The sequence below is a fragment of the Sturnira hondurensis genome, unplaced genomic scaffold, assembly GCF_014824575.4.
Source record: "Sturnira hondurensis isolate 20B ecotype Veracruz unplaced genomic scaffold, ASM1482457v3 Scaffold0010128, whole genome shotgun sequence".
Lineage (NCBI taxonomy): Eukaryota > Metazoa > Chordata > Mammalia > Chiroptera > Phyllostomidae > Sturnira > Sturnira hondurensis.
The window spans coordinates 14,186,298-14,206,247 of NW_028082759.1; the positions used below are offsets into that span (position 1 = coordinate 14,186,298).

A 19,950-nucleotide genomic window follows, 5' to 3' on the forward strand; every position below is an offset into this window, starting at 1 on the left:
CTGCCCCAGAAGAAGATCTGGTCCCCACCTCTTGCAATCCTCCCTAGTCCCCGCAGGTGTGGGCAAGGGTGCTCCGGGCAGAGCGCCCACCGCAGGCGACCGCCTTGGCAGGCTGCAGCGCACGCTGGAAGATGGGGGTCCTGAGGACTTGGGCATCGGACCGGCATCCTATTTTCACCCCGTCCTCAGGGCTATGGAACCCGCTCCGCTCCTCCCCGCAACGAGGGAACCGCTTTCCTCTGTGGATTTGGGAGCACGTCTAACTTCAGCAGCTGTGGCCAGGAACTAAGTGACTGAGTGGCCTCCCCTCCCCCCGCCCCGCGCACACGTCACCGCCGGCGTCCGGGAAGCGCCCACATGCTTCGAAGAAACGCGCACATAAAAAAAACCCTGTACCCCGCTGCAGCTGCTGACAGAGACGTTTCTGACCAAGCTTACGGCTATCCCTTCTCGCAGTCTCGTGTCGATGCCAAAGAGAACCTCTTCGTAAATGAGCTCCAGGGTCGCGGGCGGCTGTACCTAAAGGTTTGTCGGAAAGGGACCCTTAATAAGGCTAGATGGCGGTGGCGCCTCACTTCTCTCCACGCTATAGTAATTTCTAAGGTCTGGCAGGGCTTGAAGTGGCGAGTCTCTCATCCCCACCCGGCGGCCAGCCTCTTTTCCTCCACCGTCTGCGCTGGCCAGCCTGGCCCAGTTAATTGTCCGTTTCAGAGCATCGGCGCTTGGGAGGGGCTCCGATTCTGTGCGCGTCTATTAGGAGGCGCACGGTAGTGATGGCGGCGCTCAGTGAGGCTTTCCTGTCACTGGATACTACTACTCCCAGCCCTCCTAGAAGCCGCCGGAGCAACCCCCTGGTCTTTCGTTTACTAGTAGCAATTTGACTTGCTCTGCTGCATGTCAAGAGGGACCGTGGAAAGTGTGGAGACGCCCCGGGAATTAAACGATCGCGGCTTAAAAAGAAAAAAAGCCAAACAAACAAACAAAACCTACCCACCCTAACAAACATGAGGCTGCTGGAGAGAATGAGGAAAGAATGGTTCATGATTGGAATAGTGTTGGCGATCGCCGGAGCTAAGCTGGAGCCGTCCATAGGGGTGAATGGGGGTAAGTCTGCACCTCCGCACGCTCCACCCCGATTCCCACTTGAGAACTAATTCACCTTGGAAAGGAGGGGAGACCGTAGCTGGGAAGTGTGTGCTTCTCTTGGGGACACTGATCTGCTCAGGGTGTCCTCTGGCCCTTTCGCTGATGCTTTAATTTGCCAACCCCAGAGTGGGGTTTGTCATTAGGAATGGGTCAAGCGACTTTGAACGCAGGTTACCTTTTCCGCGAACAGCCTGCGAGTATCCTTAGTGTCAAGGAGTGAGGTTGCTGAGAATGAAATGAAACTTAATTTCTCTTCTTTTCAAAGTAGCATCCTACCCCCACGGGATGCCAGGTTGCCAGGAGTTCCTTATCTTTCTTGAAGTGAACACTATTACCTTCTCCATTTCCACCCCGCGTTTAAGAAAAAGTTGGGTAAGAAAACCAACAAGGGACACCCCTGCCTCCTCCAGCTCAGGTCTTGTGGCCCCCACGTGGGAGAGTGATGATTCGCTGCGGTAGCTACTGCCCTAGAAACTCCCCAGCTGGCCGACACGTTGCACATTTTCATTACAGGACAGTACTTCCGTGTGCTGCCGGGACTCAGTTGCTACACTTCGCAGTCGTCCAACAGATACAGGCTGTGTGAGACGCTGTGCAGTGTGTGTTTTGGCAAGGAAATGTAGGCGGACTGAAATCACCCTGGAAGCCTGAATAGAGGGAGCCTTGTAATGTGGGGATGGACATTGGGGGCAAGACTGGAAACGTCATTAGCCTTTTATAGCTCCCCTCCCCCAGACAATTGTGTCCTACTTTTTATAAACATTAATTGAATTTCTTTATCTTATTGTCTTTTTCACCTTGTTTGTCAGTTTCCACACTTGTTGACAGGTTTAATACATCAGTCATACAACAGGGACAGATAAAGGAGAGAAGTGAGCACAGGTGATCTTTTTATGTTGAGAAGCACCTGGAGGATATTTGAAGTTATTCGTGCCTTGTTGTTAAAGCATGATGGGAGTGAGTGAAATGATCTCTCAGGAGGTCAGTGGTTCCTTCTACCCTCTCCCTGCAATACCTCCATTGACAGGTTGCTTCAGGGAACATTTAAAAGGAATTGCTTGAACAAAGATTGTGGGAATTATACCGTTTTTGTTTATTTTATTTTATTTTTCTATATTCAGCTTAGTACAAAATGTGTGGGGTTTATAATTGAGAATAAAGCTGTTATTTGCCGTGGTTTCTCCCCCTGAAGGCACCGTTTCTTCTTTGACATAGCTTCCCAGTGAGCTCTGGGGAAACTTGTGAATGTTGGTATTTCAGGTTCTGTCAAATAAGTCCCCCTTTCCTCGTCCCACCCCCGACCCCCACCCCAGCAGCTAGCTGGGTAGTGAGAATTAAAGTTACAGTGTCTTTGCAGTGATGTGCAATGCACACTTTACTGGCTTCACTAGTGCACTTTACAGCTTCTGGTGTTAGACCTTTTTATCTGCTCTGTTAAGGTGAAGTTACAGGTGATATGTAATCTTTAAGTTGAGACCTGCAGGGCCTGGGTTTGGTAAAATGCCTTTTACATGACATTTCCAGGGTGCTCCGGGGGAAGAAGGGTGGTTGAATGCTGAATCATTTCCCTAGGGCTTCCAGTGGCTTGTGTGAGGTGGATTCTGTAATCTTTTTTTTTCCCCTTGGACTCTGCTTCTTGACGTTTTGGTCCATTGTTGTACCTTAGAAATACTGTTTCCTATTTTCACTAGTTCTCATGCTGTTGATCTAGGATCATTCATTTCTTTGTTTAATTTTTATGAGAGTAGAATGTTAAGGGCCAACAGGGATTTTTAAGAAGTATTTTCACCTGACAGGCTTCTTTTACAGCTGAAGATATTGAGACCCGAGGTCAGGTGACTGACCGTGGGTTATGTTAGTTAGGGAAGTCGTAGGGAGGGAAAGGCCTGGAGACCAGGAGTCCCCCTTATTTCATACCAGTTGCAAAATCCGTTCGCATTTCCTTGGTGAAAAGTTATTAAAAGTGAATAACTGTTAATAAGAGTGGCTCTCTGTAATAGACATTTTCTGTGCCCCGAGTTTTGGCCCAAAGGAGCAGAGTGGAATCTGCTAATGTTAAACAATAGTAAACCCATATGATTTCTTTGGTAGCTAGCTGTCCATCCGTAGAAACAAAAGTTAGACATGCACTTCTTTGGGATTCCTTAGATAGACTGTCAGGCTAAGTGCTTGATACTTCTATTGAGCTTTTCATTGACCTGAAAACCACTTAAATAAAAACAAAACTCGAAAAACTGCCAAGCAACACATTCATTCTACTACTTCAACAGACATCTAGGAACAAGGAAAGGAGGGGCTACTGAAATGTTTCTGTCTTACTCTGCTCTGTAGAATGGTCTAAAGCACCTTTTTTGTTGGCTTCTAACTTTTAGTCAAAGTTTCCATTTATGAGCTCTCTACATGGAGATTGTGATTTTTAATACATGCACATCGACTGAACAAATTTCAGTAGGAACTATTTTCTAGACATTCTTTTAAATAGGAAAAGTTTTGCTCCTCTTCCATTCCTTAAGATGCTCACCTCACCTTTACCTGAATCAGGACCTCAGTGACTACACTCTTTACTTTTAAGTGTAAGACTTCTACACTTAAAGTGTCACAACTATGATGTGACCTCCCTTCATAGCCAGTTGGTGAGTTGTGTGTGGCTGGAAATTTGTGGACCTGGGAACCCTTAAATTAGAGAAGTTGAATCACTTTCCAGATGGGTACATCTCTGGGAAGAGTACAATAGGTCCTAGCCTAGATAACTTAATTCTTAGTTCACTTTTCTTTTTACTCCCTTACATTTCTCTTTTAGACAAACAAAAAAAAAGGTTGAAAATAAAGAGCCAGAGTAGATGTAAATGTACATGTATTCTGAGTTGTCATTAATCTCTTCCATTGAGGCTCAGGGAAGCCCCGAGCTATGTACACCTTCGAGTTTGCTTGTTTTCAACACTGTGTTATTTATTCTTTGTTTTCAATACTGTGTTATTTATTCTTGGTAAGAGAAAGGTTTACTTCATTGGAGGTAGAGTAACTTTTTCATTTCTACCTGCATCATAACTTAAATTACCCCATTAACAATACATAAACCCTAAAAAGGAAATTGCTTCATTTTTCCAGTGGAAAAAAATAACCAGAAACTGCTGTAAGTCCAAGAATATTGGCATGAATATCTTAGATTAGGTTCCGAGGTGAAATTTACTTTGGTGATGAGTAGATTTTGTGAAATAATAATAGTTCGTTGCATTCTGAAGCACTTCAAATGCTTTTCCCCCCCTTCATTAAAAAGCATGAGTTCTGGAGCCCCAAAACTGCTCCATTTTTTTAATGGCCAACTTTTCTTTTGATTGTGCTACCTCATTTCACTTTCACTGATAAACACTCTTTGCTTTTGTTTAGAGGAAAAGTTAAAACTTATATTTCTACTTTAGCTTTACTGCCATTTTCAGATCTGGGTCTGATTATTTTGGTGAGCTGGAGGATGTAATCATTACCTCGGAGCAGGCCAGGTATCATTTTAAAATAGTAGTTTCAACCCTCACCTCTGTGCAAATATTTACCAAATTTTTATTGCAGCCCTGGGCGACTTCTAGTTGTGCATTCCAAAGTTTAACTGTCTGTTGGCATCTCGGTGGTCCTGTCTCAGACTGGACTTCGGTTTCTCCAAATCAGAATGATTTTCTCCTTTTCCTTTTAGAGGTATCTTGCAGGTAGCCCTGGAATGCCCTCACCACGTCCTTTTGTGATGTAGAGTTGTTTAGAGATGCATCTAATTAAAAAACAAAATGAAAGAAGACACTATGACCTGTCTTTACAATTTAAAGCATTAAAAGTCAAGAGTCATTTCACTAATTCATGCCAATTAGTTGATAGTGTATTTATGTACATGTATGTGAATTGTGGGAAGAGTGCTTTAACAATTCAGCTGTTGGCCAACTAAGGTAGACGTTTTAGCTGCCCCAGAGAAACACAGAATCTCAGAAAATGCCATATGCTTGCTAGAGAGATGCCCCTGTGGACGTGTCCCCTAGTTGTCACTTGCGACCACATCGCTCACTCTGACCCACCCTAGATGGGAATTCTGGAGGAGCCACTGTGATAAAAAACAGGAGATTGGAGGAAAACAAAAATGATATGAGTTTTTGGAAACTGTAAAATTCCGAGGAGGCACCTGTTTTCAAAACAAGCCAGAGTCCTTGACTCTAAAGTCTGTTTTGGAATCACCTTCCTCAGTTGTTGAGGACACGTTATTTCTAAGTGTGAGCTGCTGAGAAGAGTGAGCTTCTGTTCACTCACAAGTATAACAATAACGCGCCCCCTTTTAAGTGTGAGCAGCCTTTACTGTCCTGATACGTGACGCTGTTTGCACTCACTTTCTCCTTTTCACTTCCTTTTCTCAGATCTCAGCAAAATGATCTGTAAATGCCAGGTACATAAAATAATTTATAGCATTGTTTAAGGAGATCTTTGTCATCTTTTACTAACAGTTGTACTACAAATGCCTAAAATATCATAGTCGCTCAATAAGTATTTGTTGACTGAGTGGATGGTGGTTATTCCCGAGCTTGGAACTCATAATCTCTGTGGGTGGGGAGTCGGGGACGGAGGAGCCGTGACTGTGGGACTGTTGTTTTGCTTGGCGGTGTGTTACTTTTTAGGACTGCCACAACTAATCGCCACACACTGGGTGGCTTAGAACAGCAGACATTTATTTAGTCGCAGTTCCGGAGGCTAAGGGCGGATCAGGAGGCCCGCAGGGTCACGATTCCACGGAGGGCCCTAGAGAAGAGCCTTGCCTTGTTTGCTCCAGCTTGTGGTGGCTGCCGGCTATCAGTTTTCCTGGTGACAGGACTGGAGGCTCTGCCTCTGTCTTCACGGGGCCGTCTTCCCTCTGTGTGTGACAGCGTCCAAGTTCCCCTCTTTTTAGAAGAATACCAGTCATTGGGCCCTGGCTGGTGTGGCTCAGTGGATTGAGGGCTGGCTTGCAAACCAAAGGGTCGCCAGTTCGATTCCCAGTCAGGGACACATGCCTGGATTGCGGGCCAGGTCCCCAGTAGGGGGAATGGGGGAAGCAACCACACATTGTTGTTTCTTTCTCTCTCTCTCTTTCTCCCTTCCTTTCTCTAAAAATAAATAAACTCTTAAAAAAAGAAGAAAAAAATACCAGTCATTGGATTAGGGTCCATGGTAATCAGATAAGACCTCATCTTAATTTGATCACCCATATTTTGCTGTGTATAATGTGCATTCATGTTTTGCACTCATTATACATGGGATTCGTTATTATGTCTATGGTATATAATCATTATACCCATGTATAATGCACATCCTTATTTTTTACCTCAAAAACTTGGGCAAAAAAGTGTACATTATACATGGCAAAATATGATACATCTGTAAAGACCCCACTTCCAAATAAGGTCACATTCACAGGTTCCGGGTGGACACAGATTTTGGAGGGGACGCGACTCAACCCAGCACAAGAGGCCTGAGTGGAATGTCAGCTATGAGATGATCTCAGATTTCAAGCTGTTCTGGGGGTTCCTCAGCCACAGCACTACTGCTGGCTGGAGGGCTGCCCTGAGCTTCCCTCGGTGCTGAGCAGGATTCCTGATCTCGGTCCACTCCATGCCAGTCATACCTCCTAGTCCCCGAGTTAACTCAACCGAGAAATGTCTAAATGTTGCCAAATATCAGCTGCCCCTGCCAGAGAATCACTTGTGTACAGGCATAAAACAGTATTTTCTCAGACTATGTCTTTTAAAAGAAAGTTGTCCGTTGGTTAGCACATTAGGTGTAGGTGTACACATTTGAGCCAATTGTGTACAAGCCACACAAACGAATAAAGGTTAGGGTCATCTCTACCCCACGCACAACATCAATGCCCCTGGGACGATGCCAGCCCGACTTTGGAGAGGGTTTGTCTGGAGGGCAAAGATCAGGCCTGTCTGGCTCACTGCAGTGTGCCGGGGGGCTGGGCACAATCGCATACCATCTCCAGTCTTGACAACAGACTGTTGAGCACTCTATTGCCCTCTCTGCATTATCTCCATCCCACAGTAAGTCCCCAATAAATAGTTGTAGATTTATTAGTCTAATCTAAATAAATACTCTTGGGGGGAACTGAATGTATGCATGAACACAAGCTTTTCTTTCTGGTCTCCTCGAAGAAATAATACAATGTTTGCTAAAGACATGTAACTGCTTCCATTGACTCTCCCCTTTCAGTGTGGGAATTTCAGTTGTTAGCGTAAGCACTGACATGGTGGTGGGCACCGTGCGGGCCCGTGTTGAAGGTGGCGACTGTCCGCTGTCCTGTGTGGAGCGGAGTTTGTTTTTATTTTTGTGGTTGAAGGACACTGTGCTGCACTGGACAGCCGTGGTCCTGCCTTCTGGAAACTCTGGAATTAGACTCTGTCACAGCACAGGCCTAACTCTGTGAGGACAGCAGTGTCAATACTAAGGTCCCAAGTACTGTTTGTCCTTCTCCAGTGGATTTGTCTGTCACTCGGGAAGACTAGAAATGCTTATCTAACAGTAACTCATTCTTCTCTCTTCAGGACCGCTGAAGCCAGAAATAACCGTCTCCTACATCGCTGTGGCGACAATATTCTTTAACAGTGGACTCTCGTTAAACACCGAGGTACTGTCACCTATGGGGCACAGGAAAACCAGGGAGAAAAATTGAATTTGTACTTCATATTTTGAAATGTCAGAATCCTTTTGTAAATGTGTGTGTATCAGTAGCCTGAAGGCCTCACTGTAACAGAAGCTCACGTGGGCTTCGGCATAGGACTTGTGTTTTGTACCTGCAGAGTCTAGAAACTTTATAGGTGCGCAGCATGGACCCTGAGGATGTCTTTATAATCCGTACGCTTCCGACACGGCCACCGAAGTGAGGCCACCGAAGTGAAGTGTCTCCTTCAGGTCCCCCTGCTGTGGTACCTGCAGGCTGCTCGTGTTTATGTGGGTTTCTGTGACTTTGTGGGTCTTTTTTGTTCCCAGGACTGAGGCTGCTCAAGCCATACTTGTAATGACTTTTCACCGATTTGTATTTTTTAAGTATATTCTTTGCTAGCGGGTCTATTAAATGTTGGTAGATGTTTTAAGGAAATATTGGTATTTTTTCATAGGAAGTCACACTCCATTGTGAAGATATCAGGTCTTGTTATTTACCACTCCAGGTGTCTCTGAACGTTGGATTCCTTGGAATGAAAGAAATCTAGACATTTTTACACCCCAGATAGGAAGGAGGAGAATTTAGGATTCCCTTTTGACTTTTAATGGAAGAAAAAGTAGGAGAAATAACCATTTGCTTTTGAAGAAATCGGAGTTTTAAAAGTTGTCATTCTAAGATGTTTAGTCCTGTGTAAACAGGAAAATCTTGCTATGTAGTAAGGATTTTGGCAGGGGTGACTTTAAAACTTAAAATTCTGTCTGTGCACCATATCTTGCCTTTACTTAAAGTTTTTTTCTTTTAACTGTGATTTGAATGAAGGTCACATTTACCTACTTTCTTTTGATCATCCCAGTAGCAACATAGGGGAAAAATGTGGTTTTCTGAAATTTATGTATTCCGTAGTTAGCAGGTTGGTATAAATCGTGTTTCCAGGATGCTAAATACTCTTATGGACTGCTGGTCTTCTGAGAACAGCTTACATGGGTGGGATTTCCTAATATGTCAAATTCCAGTTCCCGTAAATTTTATTGACACAAAAGGACTATGATTAGTACTTAGACAGCATAGGGTTTTTTCTGTCAACACCAGGGTTCTGTTGGTCCGCCAGCGTGGGACACAGTGGTCCAGAAAGGTCCTCGCTGCTCCTGTGGCTCTGGTCTGGTCTCCCTTGGGGGTCTTGCTGATGTCCTCTGCTGGTGCTCTTTGTGAGGCAGCTGCCTTACCCACGTCCCCTACTTTGGGCGTTGCTCTGACTACGTCCCCCGACGGTTGTGTAGTGGCTACAGCTGTATTTAATGCCATGGGAACCGGGCAAGAGACTTGATTCTTACCTCAGCTTCTTGCTTAATGCGACTCTGTAAAGCCGCCAATTTCATGGGACGCAGGAGTTGCAGAAGGAATGCCACCATTAAGGGTGTTTCCCCAAGGACCAAATTCTTCTGTAAGCCTCTGAGAAACCTTCAGAGTCATCCAGCTAGTTTGGATCTAATGAGGAAATGCCTCCATCCCTGTGTGTCCTGGTATCTAAGTAGCCGTCAAAGCCATTTCTCCCATAAAAGATCCTTTTGAAACTAATATAGCATTAATTCACTTTTAAGATCCATTTAGCATAAGATGCCCTAGATTGATTGTGTCCTTGTGTGATGTTAAACCACCTCGAGGGCCTGCTAATTTCCCGGGCAACCCAAGAGCTCTAAGTTAGAAGGTTGCACTCTGGTTGTGAGTTGTCTTCTAGTTAATAACCTTGAATTAATTTCAGCTGGGACAACTATTTTTTATATCTTGTTAGATCTTAGAATAGTGCATTTTTTGCACGTAGAAGGTGAGTTATTGTTTACTTGAGTTTATTTGAAAGCTTATGGGACCACATTACAGTGATCCCATTCAAGTTTGATTCATATTGAACATTTCATGTAGTGTTACTCATACACTAATGTAGTCTGCGTATTCTAAAATTTGTTTATTAAAATTATAAAGAACTGTGTTAATACTTCAGGTTAAAAAGATTCAATGCTAAATCTTCAGTTTTATAACTTGATTTCTAGTTTTTGAAATACCTGTTGAAATGGTTTCTGAAATTTTACTGTATTACAGTGTAATAAGGTCACATTTGAAGTATGTGTGTATTTTATATATAGCTAAGTTCAAGCCTACAGTTTCAGAGGACCATCAGTTAGACGGTGGCAGGACCAAATGCATTTAAACAAGTAGCCTGTCAAGTGTCCCTCACTGCAAGGTGCTGTGCCTGGTGCTGGGGTAGAAACAGAGAGGAGCAGGAAGCTCAGGGCCTGAGAAGGGTCCTGAGTAGAGCAGAATATACAGGTTTTTTCCTTATTTTCCTCAGCAGATTGTGTTTTAACGTCTCATTTGCTCAGAAGTAAATAGAGCAAATCCCACCCTTTAGGCTCCTGCTGCTTGTTTCCATCCCAGAACTATGAGGCTGACCCTCGGAAATCAGATAAAGGTCATGGAAGGGTTAGAAGGGAAATCAGTATGTGAGGGAAATATCTCTACATCTCAGCCAGAGTTGCTGACTAAACCATTCTTGATGCTGTCGGAGAGACTCTGGTATAATCAGTATGTGGAGTGTCTCCTTAACTTTCCTTTAATGGAATTTGACCTGTATCACATGTGAAAAAACAAAATGTCATGCAAAATCAACTTTTCAGTTATTCACACCAACATCTATTTGAATATGTGGCCCTAAATTCCACATGGACACGTATGGAATAATGCCACTCTGGATTTTATGGTGTCTCTTGCTCTTTCTTTTCCTGTGTATGAAAGTCTAGAAAATACATAACCCTGGGTTTCTGTGATGGTCTTGAAAATCTTTCTTAGGAGCACTTCACGTCTGTTAATCTCCTTGTTGTTAAGGGGCCTCTTATGACCCAGCGCAGTAGGCCCTTGTGACTCATTCGCTGGGTCCCTTACTGTTCCCTTGTTCTGATGTGATATCGGTTGTTTCTAGTTGTCGTTTATTAGGTCAGCCAGTATTCTTGAACTGTATTTTATTTTTCATAACTGTTTTCTGATTTCAGAGGTGGTATTTCCCCATTATAGAAAGATTAGAAAAAGCAAAAATGACTTATACAATCTGTATGTTTTTTAAGTTTTTTTCTTAAACATATTTACATATAGAATATTTTTAAGTGAAACATTTTTTTAAAATTGTACACACATATTTAAGTGTGTATATAGGTCTACACACACTTGCATACATATACCCACATGTACATGCATATGTGATCTTATTTTTTCCACATGACATTGTATAATAGTAATTTTCATGTACTTTAGTACTTTCTAATTTTTTCACTTATATATTTAAAAATAATTTACATTTTGTTGATCTTTATGTACATAAGTCAAAAGGTACAAAACTATAGATGATGAAAAGTCTTCTTTTCACACTCTACCACCCAGTCCTCTGCTCTGGAGACAACCAAGGTTAGCAAGTTTCCATGTATATTTCCAGAGATACTGTATGCTAAAGGCAGATACATATGTGAAACCCCCTTTAAACTGTAGCATTTTATACTGTTTGCCTCCTTACCTTATTTAACTCAAAAATACATCATGGAGATTATTTTATATAAACATATACAGAACTTCCTATTTCTTTTTGTAAGCTGGAAAATACTCCAGTTTATGAATGTGTCATGATATATTTTCTTGGGCTTTTGTTGATGGACAATTAGGTAATATACAAGGTTTCACTCTTACAAACTCGCTACGAAAGGTAACCTAGACACATGTCATTTCCCATCTTTGAGAATGTATGCAAAGGGTTAACTCCTGGAAGTAGAATGGCTAGGTCAAGTGCTGTGTGCAGTGTAAGTTGGGGTAGGTGGCCCAAGCACCTAGAGAGGTGGCGGGTGCTCAGTACGTGTCCAGTGAAGGAAGTTGTTGCCAGACCGCTGTTCATGGGATGTGCCGGTTTGCATGCTGGTTAAGTAGGGGGAGACCCCGCCCTCCTACATCCTTGTCCACAGTTTCCACATGGTTTATAATAGCTCTTAATGCTGTTTAATTCTTACGTTATTTAGCTGTTCTCCCATCTTTGGACATTGACGTTGTTTCCAGGGCACAGGAGTGTCCAACCCACAGCCCACAGGCTGCATACAGCCCAGGATGGCTATGCATATGGCCCAACACAAAATCGTACATTTGCTTAAAGCCTTTTTTTGTGCTCATTGGTTAGTGTTTGTGTATTTAATGTTTGGCCCAAGATGACTCTCCTTTCGGTGCAGCCCAGATATGCCCGCGGTTGGACACCCCTGATGGATAATGCTCTGTGTATAAATGCTTGTAACCATTTTTTATATTGTTGAGATAAATGTCTAAACAGAAAACTTTGGGATCCAAAAATGTAAGTTGTAGTACAGTCCTTGGTATATATTCTCAAATTACTTTTTGGAAAAGTTATACCATTTTATATTTCTATGAGAAGTATATACATATGCCTTAATGACTGTGTTCTGGCTCAGTGTTTTATTACAATGAAAAATAAAAACACTGATATTTATTTGGTGCTTGCTGACTGTTTCTGAGTGTGCCCGGCTGAGACTCAGTGTCAGTTCTGCTGAGGTTCTTGGCCCTGCCGGTGCCTGGGCTTCTCTGTGGTGAGACGTCTGACTTGGCGTGTGGAGGCTCCTTTCCTCTGGGCTCGGACCCGTGGACCCAGTACGGCTTCTGGTCTGTCCGGTGTGGCCCACTTGCCCTACGTTAGTCCCCGGTTGCCAGAAGTCCCTTGGATGTCATTAGGACATCTTGCGATGGAGATGGAACTGCTGTGTGTGTTCACACAGAGACGTAAATCATGGGAGCCCAGAGACAGATCCTGGAAGTGCTGATCAGTGAATGAGGTGGCCTTGATCTACCATTTATGAAACTATGCACTTTGGCTGATGCCTCTGAAGCTGAGGGTCTTTCAAATGTCTTGCTTGAACCGGGGATGGTGGGGACATTGTTACAATGCTGTGCTTATAACCAGTGACTCTCTGGCATCTTTGAATGAGCTCTGATGACTGCCCAAATGTTTTATGCAAATTTTCTGCTACTTTTGAATTTGTTTTACTTCCATGGAATAACCACATCACTCAAAGAAATTCCAGTGCAAATGCTTGTTAATGAGTATATATTCAAAAGCCCGAATTTAACTGAGTTATCTTTTCTTTAGCTTTGAGATTCATAACAAGTGCCTGGTTTGTCGTGTTTTCTGGGACGTTCTGCCCTCCTGGGCATCGGTGTGACACAGTGGAAGAGGCAGGCACACATTTATTAGGTTTGGTGCTGAGCTTCGCTGGGTAGCGGCTCTCCACCTCAGCTTCTTCATCAGTAAAACAGGAACCATAATCTCCACCAAAGGGGGTCGATTTGAGGATTCAGTGAGGAACATGCGTGTGGGGGCAAGCTCAGAGAATAGCGTGTAACTACTCCCCAGTAAGTGTTAATACAGAAAGCTGGTGAGGAGATGTGGTGGGAAAAGTGATTTTGAATTCTAGAATGTTGTTGGAACAGCATTTTTTAAGATTATGGTTTGTGTGTAGATTTAGTAACTTCTTGCCAAATTGAGGCCTTTGTAGGTCTGGTGTAATTAACAGGTTAATTGTTATATTTAATTAAAATGTGATAGGTCCTGCTAAAATTTTTAAACAAGATTTATTTTTTTAGGTAATTAAACATACATATTTCTTTACAGTGGCAACATTCTCAGATATGGTAGTGCCAAGGTAGTTAGCTTAGTCCTGGTCCAGAATTGCGCAAATCTGAATTGTGGTATATTATATATTTGAAAGCAATTAGAATATTTCAGGAATTTTATATAAAAATCATAATCTTCATGAAAAACATCATAGCCATCATTAATAACGTTTTCTTAAAGTTTGGCCGTTGTGCATATGTTTATAGGTAAAAATTTTAGCTGTGAAGTAACTCCAAATTGATGGATGTAACTAGACTCATTGCAGTGATCATTTTGAAATAAATACAGGTATTGAATCATCATGTTATACACTTGAAACTAATAGAATGTTGTATGTCAATTATATCTCAGTGAAAAAACTAATTTATGCAATGTTATTTTAGTAGCAGTCTTTCTTCAGAAGCAGTTTTCTGACTTTTTAAGTTTTGCATCTATTTTTGCAGGAGCTGACCGGGGCTTTGGTGCATATAAGACTGCATCTTTTCATTCAGATCTTTACACTTGCATTCTTCCCAGCAACAATATGGCTTTTTCTTCAGCTTCTATCAATGACACCAATCAATGAATGGCTTTTAAAAGGGTATGTTTAAATATTACGAACAGCTCACTTTTAATGGGACATTTTTAGTGACATTATTGTCTCTGTAGCAACTATATATAAAAGGGCCTAGAGCATGGTGATGGATTTATGGCAGGCCCTTCTTCCCTGTGGGCCTCTCATAGTGTCCCCATGCCAGAGTGTACCCATGCAGCCTCGAACCATTGCCCAGCCTCCTTCTCTGTGGGCTGTGAGCACTGAAGGGGGTTGTACAGTGTTAAAAAAAAAGGAAGAAAGAAAATAAAAGGGCCTATGTGTAGTAGCTTATAAGAAAATAAAAACACTTTTAACATTCTTAATAACCTTTAAAATGAGTGTTTCATCAGGGAGATCCATCAAAGAATTTTATAACAGAGTCTTAAAATGACACCCATATGCTTAACTGTAAGTTTCTGAAAGAACACTTTTCTGGAAATTTAAAAGAGTCGTGTTGGGAGAAAAATGGAAGAAACTAGAGCAGAGATGTCAAACTCATTTTCAGCAGGAGCCACATCAGCCTCTCGGTTGCCTTCAAAGGGCCGAAATAATTTTAGGGCTGTATGAATGTAACTACTCCTTAACTGTTAAGAAGTTGAAATTACATTAGGCTCTTTGAAGGCAACCTCGAGGCCAGTGTGGCCCCCGGTGAAAGTGAGTTCGACACCCTCAACTAGAGGCTGTATGATCGGCATGGGTATGTAAGTGTAGGCTGTCAGTCGGGCGCTTCGGCTTCTGAAGTGTATCTTGCCAAACGTATACAGATAATGGCTGGGAGTAATGTGCTTTTAAAACGTATAGGGAGGACAAATCTTTACGGGGACAAGCATTTAACTTTTTACTTTTCTTATATGTTTGGTTGGACAGTTGAGTTAATGATAGATTTTCATTAGAATCTTTTCTCCCATTAAAAATGTGGCCATGTTAATTAAAAGAATATGATGATTTTTAAAGAGTATTTGAATCGATTTTAATCTGACTGTATGGCTTGAAGATGACATGCTGACCCTGTCCCTAACTGGCTATTTGACTTTGAGGAAGACATTTAGTAGTTTTGAAACTAAGTTTCCCAGTTTAGATGATGCAGGTACTCCTACTTTTACTGCCTGCTTAGCAATAGTGTTAGGGATACCAATCAAGTTGTTCCTTTAGCACCTGTGTGCCAGGGATCAGTATTGGAAAACCAACAGTGAGCAAGATCCGCCAAGAGCCAATTAGTTTTGTACATCGAAGAGACTGGGTGTGATTTTCAGTAAACAAGTAACTAGATGATCAAAGTGATGTGAAGTGAGACACAGGATATGGTTGAAAGTGGTTGGATGCACGGGCTGGTGATTACAATAGTTTCTTCTGGGGGCAGAGTGTTCCAGGCAAAGAAAGCAGAATGTGCAAGGGCTCCCAGGCAGGAACAGGCCTGGGGTGTTCTAGGGTTAGGAAAGCGGCTGGAGCCTGGTGCTAATGGAGGATGAATAATATGACTTGGAGTTGCAAGGGCAGGAGCCAGTCACTCGGGGCATTGTAGGCTTCGGTAAAGCAGTCAGATTTTATTCTGAGTGCTACAGGAAGTTAAATGAGAAAGTGGTGTTGTCTGAGTAATATTTGCAAATGATTCTCTTGGCCACTCTGCAGAGAAAAGGTAGTGGAGGGCCTGAGAGAAAGCCAGGAGACCAGCTCAGAGGCTAGTATGGTGTAGCAGCGCAGTAGGGAGAAATCGGTGTGTAAAGGATGGGTTTTTAAATCAGTGCTCTCAGAGTGCATGGATGGATGGGATAGGGAGAGAGGACAGTCAGGAATTGAGGATGCCTTCTGGATTTTGGCTATGAGCCACTGGGTAACTGGAGACATCCTTACTTGGCTGCAGAGAAGTAAGTTAGGACAAGGGGGGAAAATCAGGAGTGCTATTTTGTCCAGAGTGAATTTGAGAGGACGATCATAGAATTTTACTGGAAAGTGTAAACGCCATAAATACAATGACATCATTTTAGAACAAAATGTACGGAGTGGGCAAAAGTAGGTCTATAGTTGTCATATAAATAAATAATAAAATAATAAATAAGAATATAAGAATAAACTGTTTCATGTACTCGTAGCTGTAAATATGCTTTTGCTCACCTCTGTAGAATGTGTATTAAGAACCAATAGTTATTCAGTATCTGCCACATATAGAGCGATAAGAAATAGGAAGATATTAACTCATTTTCGTTATTTCAGGGAATTTCCAATTTAGTTAGATATATAGGACATATATATAAAATAGTAACCAACCAAAATGGGGCAGCGAATGGTATGTCAGGTCAGTGGTGTCATTGGATAACGAGTAAGAGGTTCTGCAAGGGTTGTGTACGCCTACAGCAGAGAATTCACACACGAGATGTTAGTGAGAGAAAAGGTAAAAAGTTTCATTCAGGCAAACTTGCAGGAGAGCAGAACTACTGAATCTGTAGAGGATGGAGAGTGCTTAAGGGTGCTAAGCGAGAGAATGACATGCTAAGAAGTGGTCCTTAAGGAGGACTGATCTGCTGGCATTGTGCTGGGTACGGAGACGGTGTAGAGGGGACTTGCACTCTCACCGTGCTGAGTCAAGTGAGTACACACTTCTCACCTCAGGGCATTAAGCTTAAAGGAGCATGAACTTGGCCTAAGGTAATCAGGGAATGTGCTTCGTAGCTTGCTTTTGCCCCTTCCTCTCCTTGATTTGAGAGTATATTCTTAGTATGTTAACTTTAAGGACATGCAGACTCCTATGTGAGGACCCTGTTTAAGTCATTGAAATAAATATATTCTGAGCACATACCCCTTACTTTGCTGTGTTGAAGGGAAAGACTGGAGGTAGAGAGAGCATTCAGTAGGCATTTGTGTGTGGCCAGACTTGGGGGAAACTCATCTGAAGGGGGATGATGGCAGTGGTCATGGAAAACAGTGGCAAGTTGTCATGGCAATTGGTTGATGAGGAGTGAGTGGGACCACCCATAACTCCAGTTTCAAACTGGACATAAGGAAAATGCTATCCCATTGACAAAAATAGGTCATTAAGAGTGAAATTAATTTTTCTACTTAGGGGGTATCTCTAATACCCAGAGAAGGTGGTGATAAGGCAGGTCATTGACCCTGGATTTCAGAATAAAAGTTGAACCCTAGGCAGGCAGCTTTGTGGGTTTAGGCAAGTTATTTAACTTTCTTCTTAATTTCACTTTTCAGTAAAATGATAATAATTTTAGCACTTATCTTAAATACTGGTACGGAATAAATGAGTCAGGTGTCTAGAACAGTATCTACTGCAAATGGTAGATGTTTAGTAATTTACTGATGAGGATGGTGATGATCGTGAGGAAGGCTCAGAGACTGGAAATTCGTAATCGGACAGACTATGTCAGCATCACTTGGGTGCTAGAAAACAGTCCATAAAAGGAGAACTTACTGAATTGAACTGAGCTGGAAATTCCCTCAAAGGTGTTTTCTTACATTTTTTTCTGTCAAAATGAATTAAAATTTATTTTTATTTTTTTAATTTCAGAGCTAATGTAAATCCATTGTATAAAGTTTACATAATACATTATTACAAAAGTGAATGCAAATTGTTTGTAGTCTTACATTCAAACTATCAGTCAGACACTCTGTGCCCTCCGTTTCCTGTCTGCACGTCCTCCTTTGGTCCGGCCAGCCGCCCACCGAGGGCTTGGAGCGCTTTTCATCCTCGGCGCTTCGAGGGGCGGTGCACTGCTTAGTGTGCTTGTCATGCTGTGTGTTTTCTACCCTGATCCAAGAGGGTAGACTTCTTGTCATGGTCTGGGTATTAAAGTCAAAATTTAGCATAGACACTAGAATTTATTACAGTCTGAGTCTAGGAAGTGCAGGATTGTGTCACGCCTGTTTCTGTAATGGTGTTACAACATGAAAATGCCTCTTGTGAGATGAAAGTTAGAGAATTGCTGTTTTATAGAAAGGGATCAGCCAATGTAGCTTGTGTTTTGTTCAATATTTTTGAACTTTGGAAGTGGTTTTAAAGTTTTATTTTTGCCAAAAGACTTTCTACAAAAAATGTGCAGAAAAAATACCTGAAAATAACCTCAGATCAAAAATTATATACACTTACCAAATAATTAACCGTTTTGTTTTCCATTGACTATGCTTACTATAACTTGATTGTTTTTTAATTATGTAATAAAAGCTTAAATAATTAAAAAATAAAATCTCCCAGGCCTGCGAATGCAGTGAGAGCTTCCCCAGGCATTTGCAGCATCTTCTGCACCATGTTGCCTCATATAGAACTGTCTGTACTCAACAGGGCGTGTGCAGGAAGAATCACTTGTCTATTCTGATTTACTCAGCTCTGCTATATTGGAACGAGTGTAGTGAAAACTGTTTCTGACTTAAAAATACTATTTATAATTGTATCTTCTTTTTCAGTTTGCAGACTGTGGGCTGCATGCCTCCCCCTGTGTCTTCTGCAGTGATTCTGACCAAGGCGGTCGGTGGAAATGAGGTGAGACATAGGGCTAACTGTATTTCAGTAGAAATGGGTGCTGTGCTTTTCTTTTTATATCCCGTTTTATGACGAAGTGGCCAGGTCACAGAAGATGCATAACCATAGCGGCTTATGACAGAAGTGAGCGTATTTATATATTAGGATGATGCTAAAATTGATGATGATGAGTAGAATTTGACATTTCAGAGAGAAGAGCAAGGGGCCGAGTGAAGTAGGGATGGTGCCTTTTCTGCCTCGGGGGGAACTGGGAGATGGGACACGGAATCCAAGGAGAGCATCTTCTCACCCAAGACTCGCACACTGAGGACGCCCATGAACTGAGGATACCCGCCACAACCATTCCTTAGATCTTAAAAAAATGTTGTAACAAATTCAATTAAATTCATGGAGAAAGGGCCAGTATAAGTTTAATGGCTATGAAAATGCTATAGAAAGGAGGGAGAAGGCCAGATTTTTAAGAGAAGTTCAAAGAAATGATCCAGCCGCTAGGGGACTGTGGCACAAGGAAGACTGCTTGTATATTGGGGTGGCATTGTCCATTTCAGGAGCACTGATGGGGGCTCTTCTGGGTTGAGGGGTGTCCAGCCTCACACGAGGGACTTCGCTTCGCAGTAGTTGGCTCCTCCGTCCCACTCAGACCCCCCTCATTCAGGAAAGCACACTAGAGGCAATCAGGGAAGACGTCAGGGGCTCCCACTTTAATTCTTCCTTAGGATTTTGGTTTTTCTGCATCTTTTTTTATTTGCATCCACTTCATTCATCCCCAAAATATTTCATGATCACCTGCTACATCCTTTTTAACAACAGGTTTATAGAAGTATTATTGACATACAATTAACTGCACACGTTTAAACACTTTAATGTTTTGACATATGTCTGTGTCTGTGAAACCATCACTGCAGTGAAAATGGTGAGCATGTCCAGCATCCTCAAAGGTTTCTTTGCACCCCCGGTAATCCCTCCCGCTCCTCCTTCTGGCCCCCCTCTTCTCCCCGCAACCACGGGTCTGTTTTCTGTTGCTATGCACTAGTTTGCATCTTTTAGACTTTTATATAATAAAATTATACAATGTATACTCTTTTTTTCTTTTTACTCAACATACTTATTTTGAGATTCATCTGTATCATGTATATCAATAATTCCCTTTTATTGCTGAGTTGTATTATTTTATGTGGATATGCCACAACTTGTTTATCCATTCACTTGTTGATGGACATTTGGGCAGTTTTAATTTTGGACCATGAACATTTATGTACAAATAAGTGGACACATACTTTCAGTTCTCATGGGAATATTTAGCAGTGCAATGGCTGGATCATCTAGTAGGTATGTTTTCGCACTTTCAACCAAGGGAAGAATCACAAATAAAG

General features: G+C 42.2%; 1 protein-coding gene and 1 non-coding gene across 3 annotated transcripts in view; both read left to right on the plus strand.

The window, feature by feature from the left end:
• The first annotated feature begins 747 nt into the window (after window positions 1-747).
• SLC10A7 (solute carrier family 10 member 7) overlaps window positions 748-19,950 on the plus strand; it is a 194,127-nt gene continuing 174,924 nt past the window's right edge. Inside the window, exons 1-4 of one of the 2 annotated variants that reach the window (XM_037058439.1) lie at window positions 755-1,104; window positions 7,695-7,777; window positions 13,964-14,100; window positions 18,502-18,577. In XM_037058439.1, coding sequence (XP_036914334.1) covers window positions 1,005-1,104; window positions 7,695-7,777; window positions 13,964-14,100; window positions 18,502-18,577 — 396 coding nt within the window. In that variant the 5' untranslated portion in view covers window positions 755-1,004. Of the gene's footprint in view, window positions 1,105-7,694; window positions 7,778-13,963; window positions 14,101-18,501; window positions 18,578-19,950 lie in introns of those variants that run through there. The other variant, XM_037058440.1, reaches the window with a different exon arrangement.
• On the plus strand, window positions 14,193-14,335 carry LOC118995599 (small nucleolar RNA SNORA42/SNORA80 family). The gene has a single exon (XR_005068312.1). It is a non-coding gene; the product is annotated as a small nucleolar RNA SNORA42/SNORA80 family (small nucleolar RNA).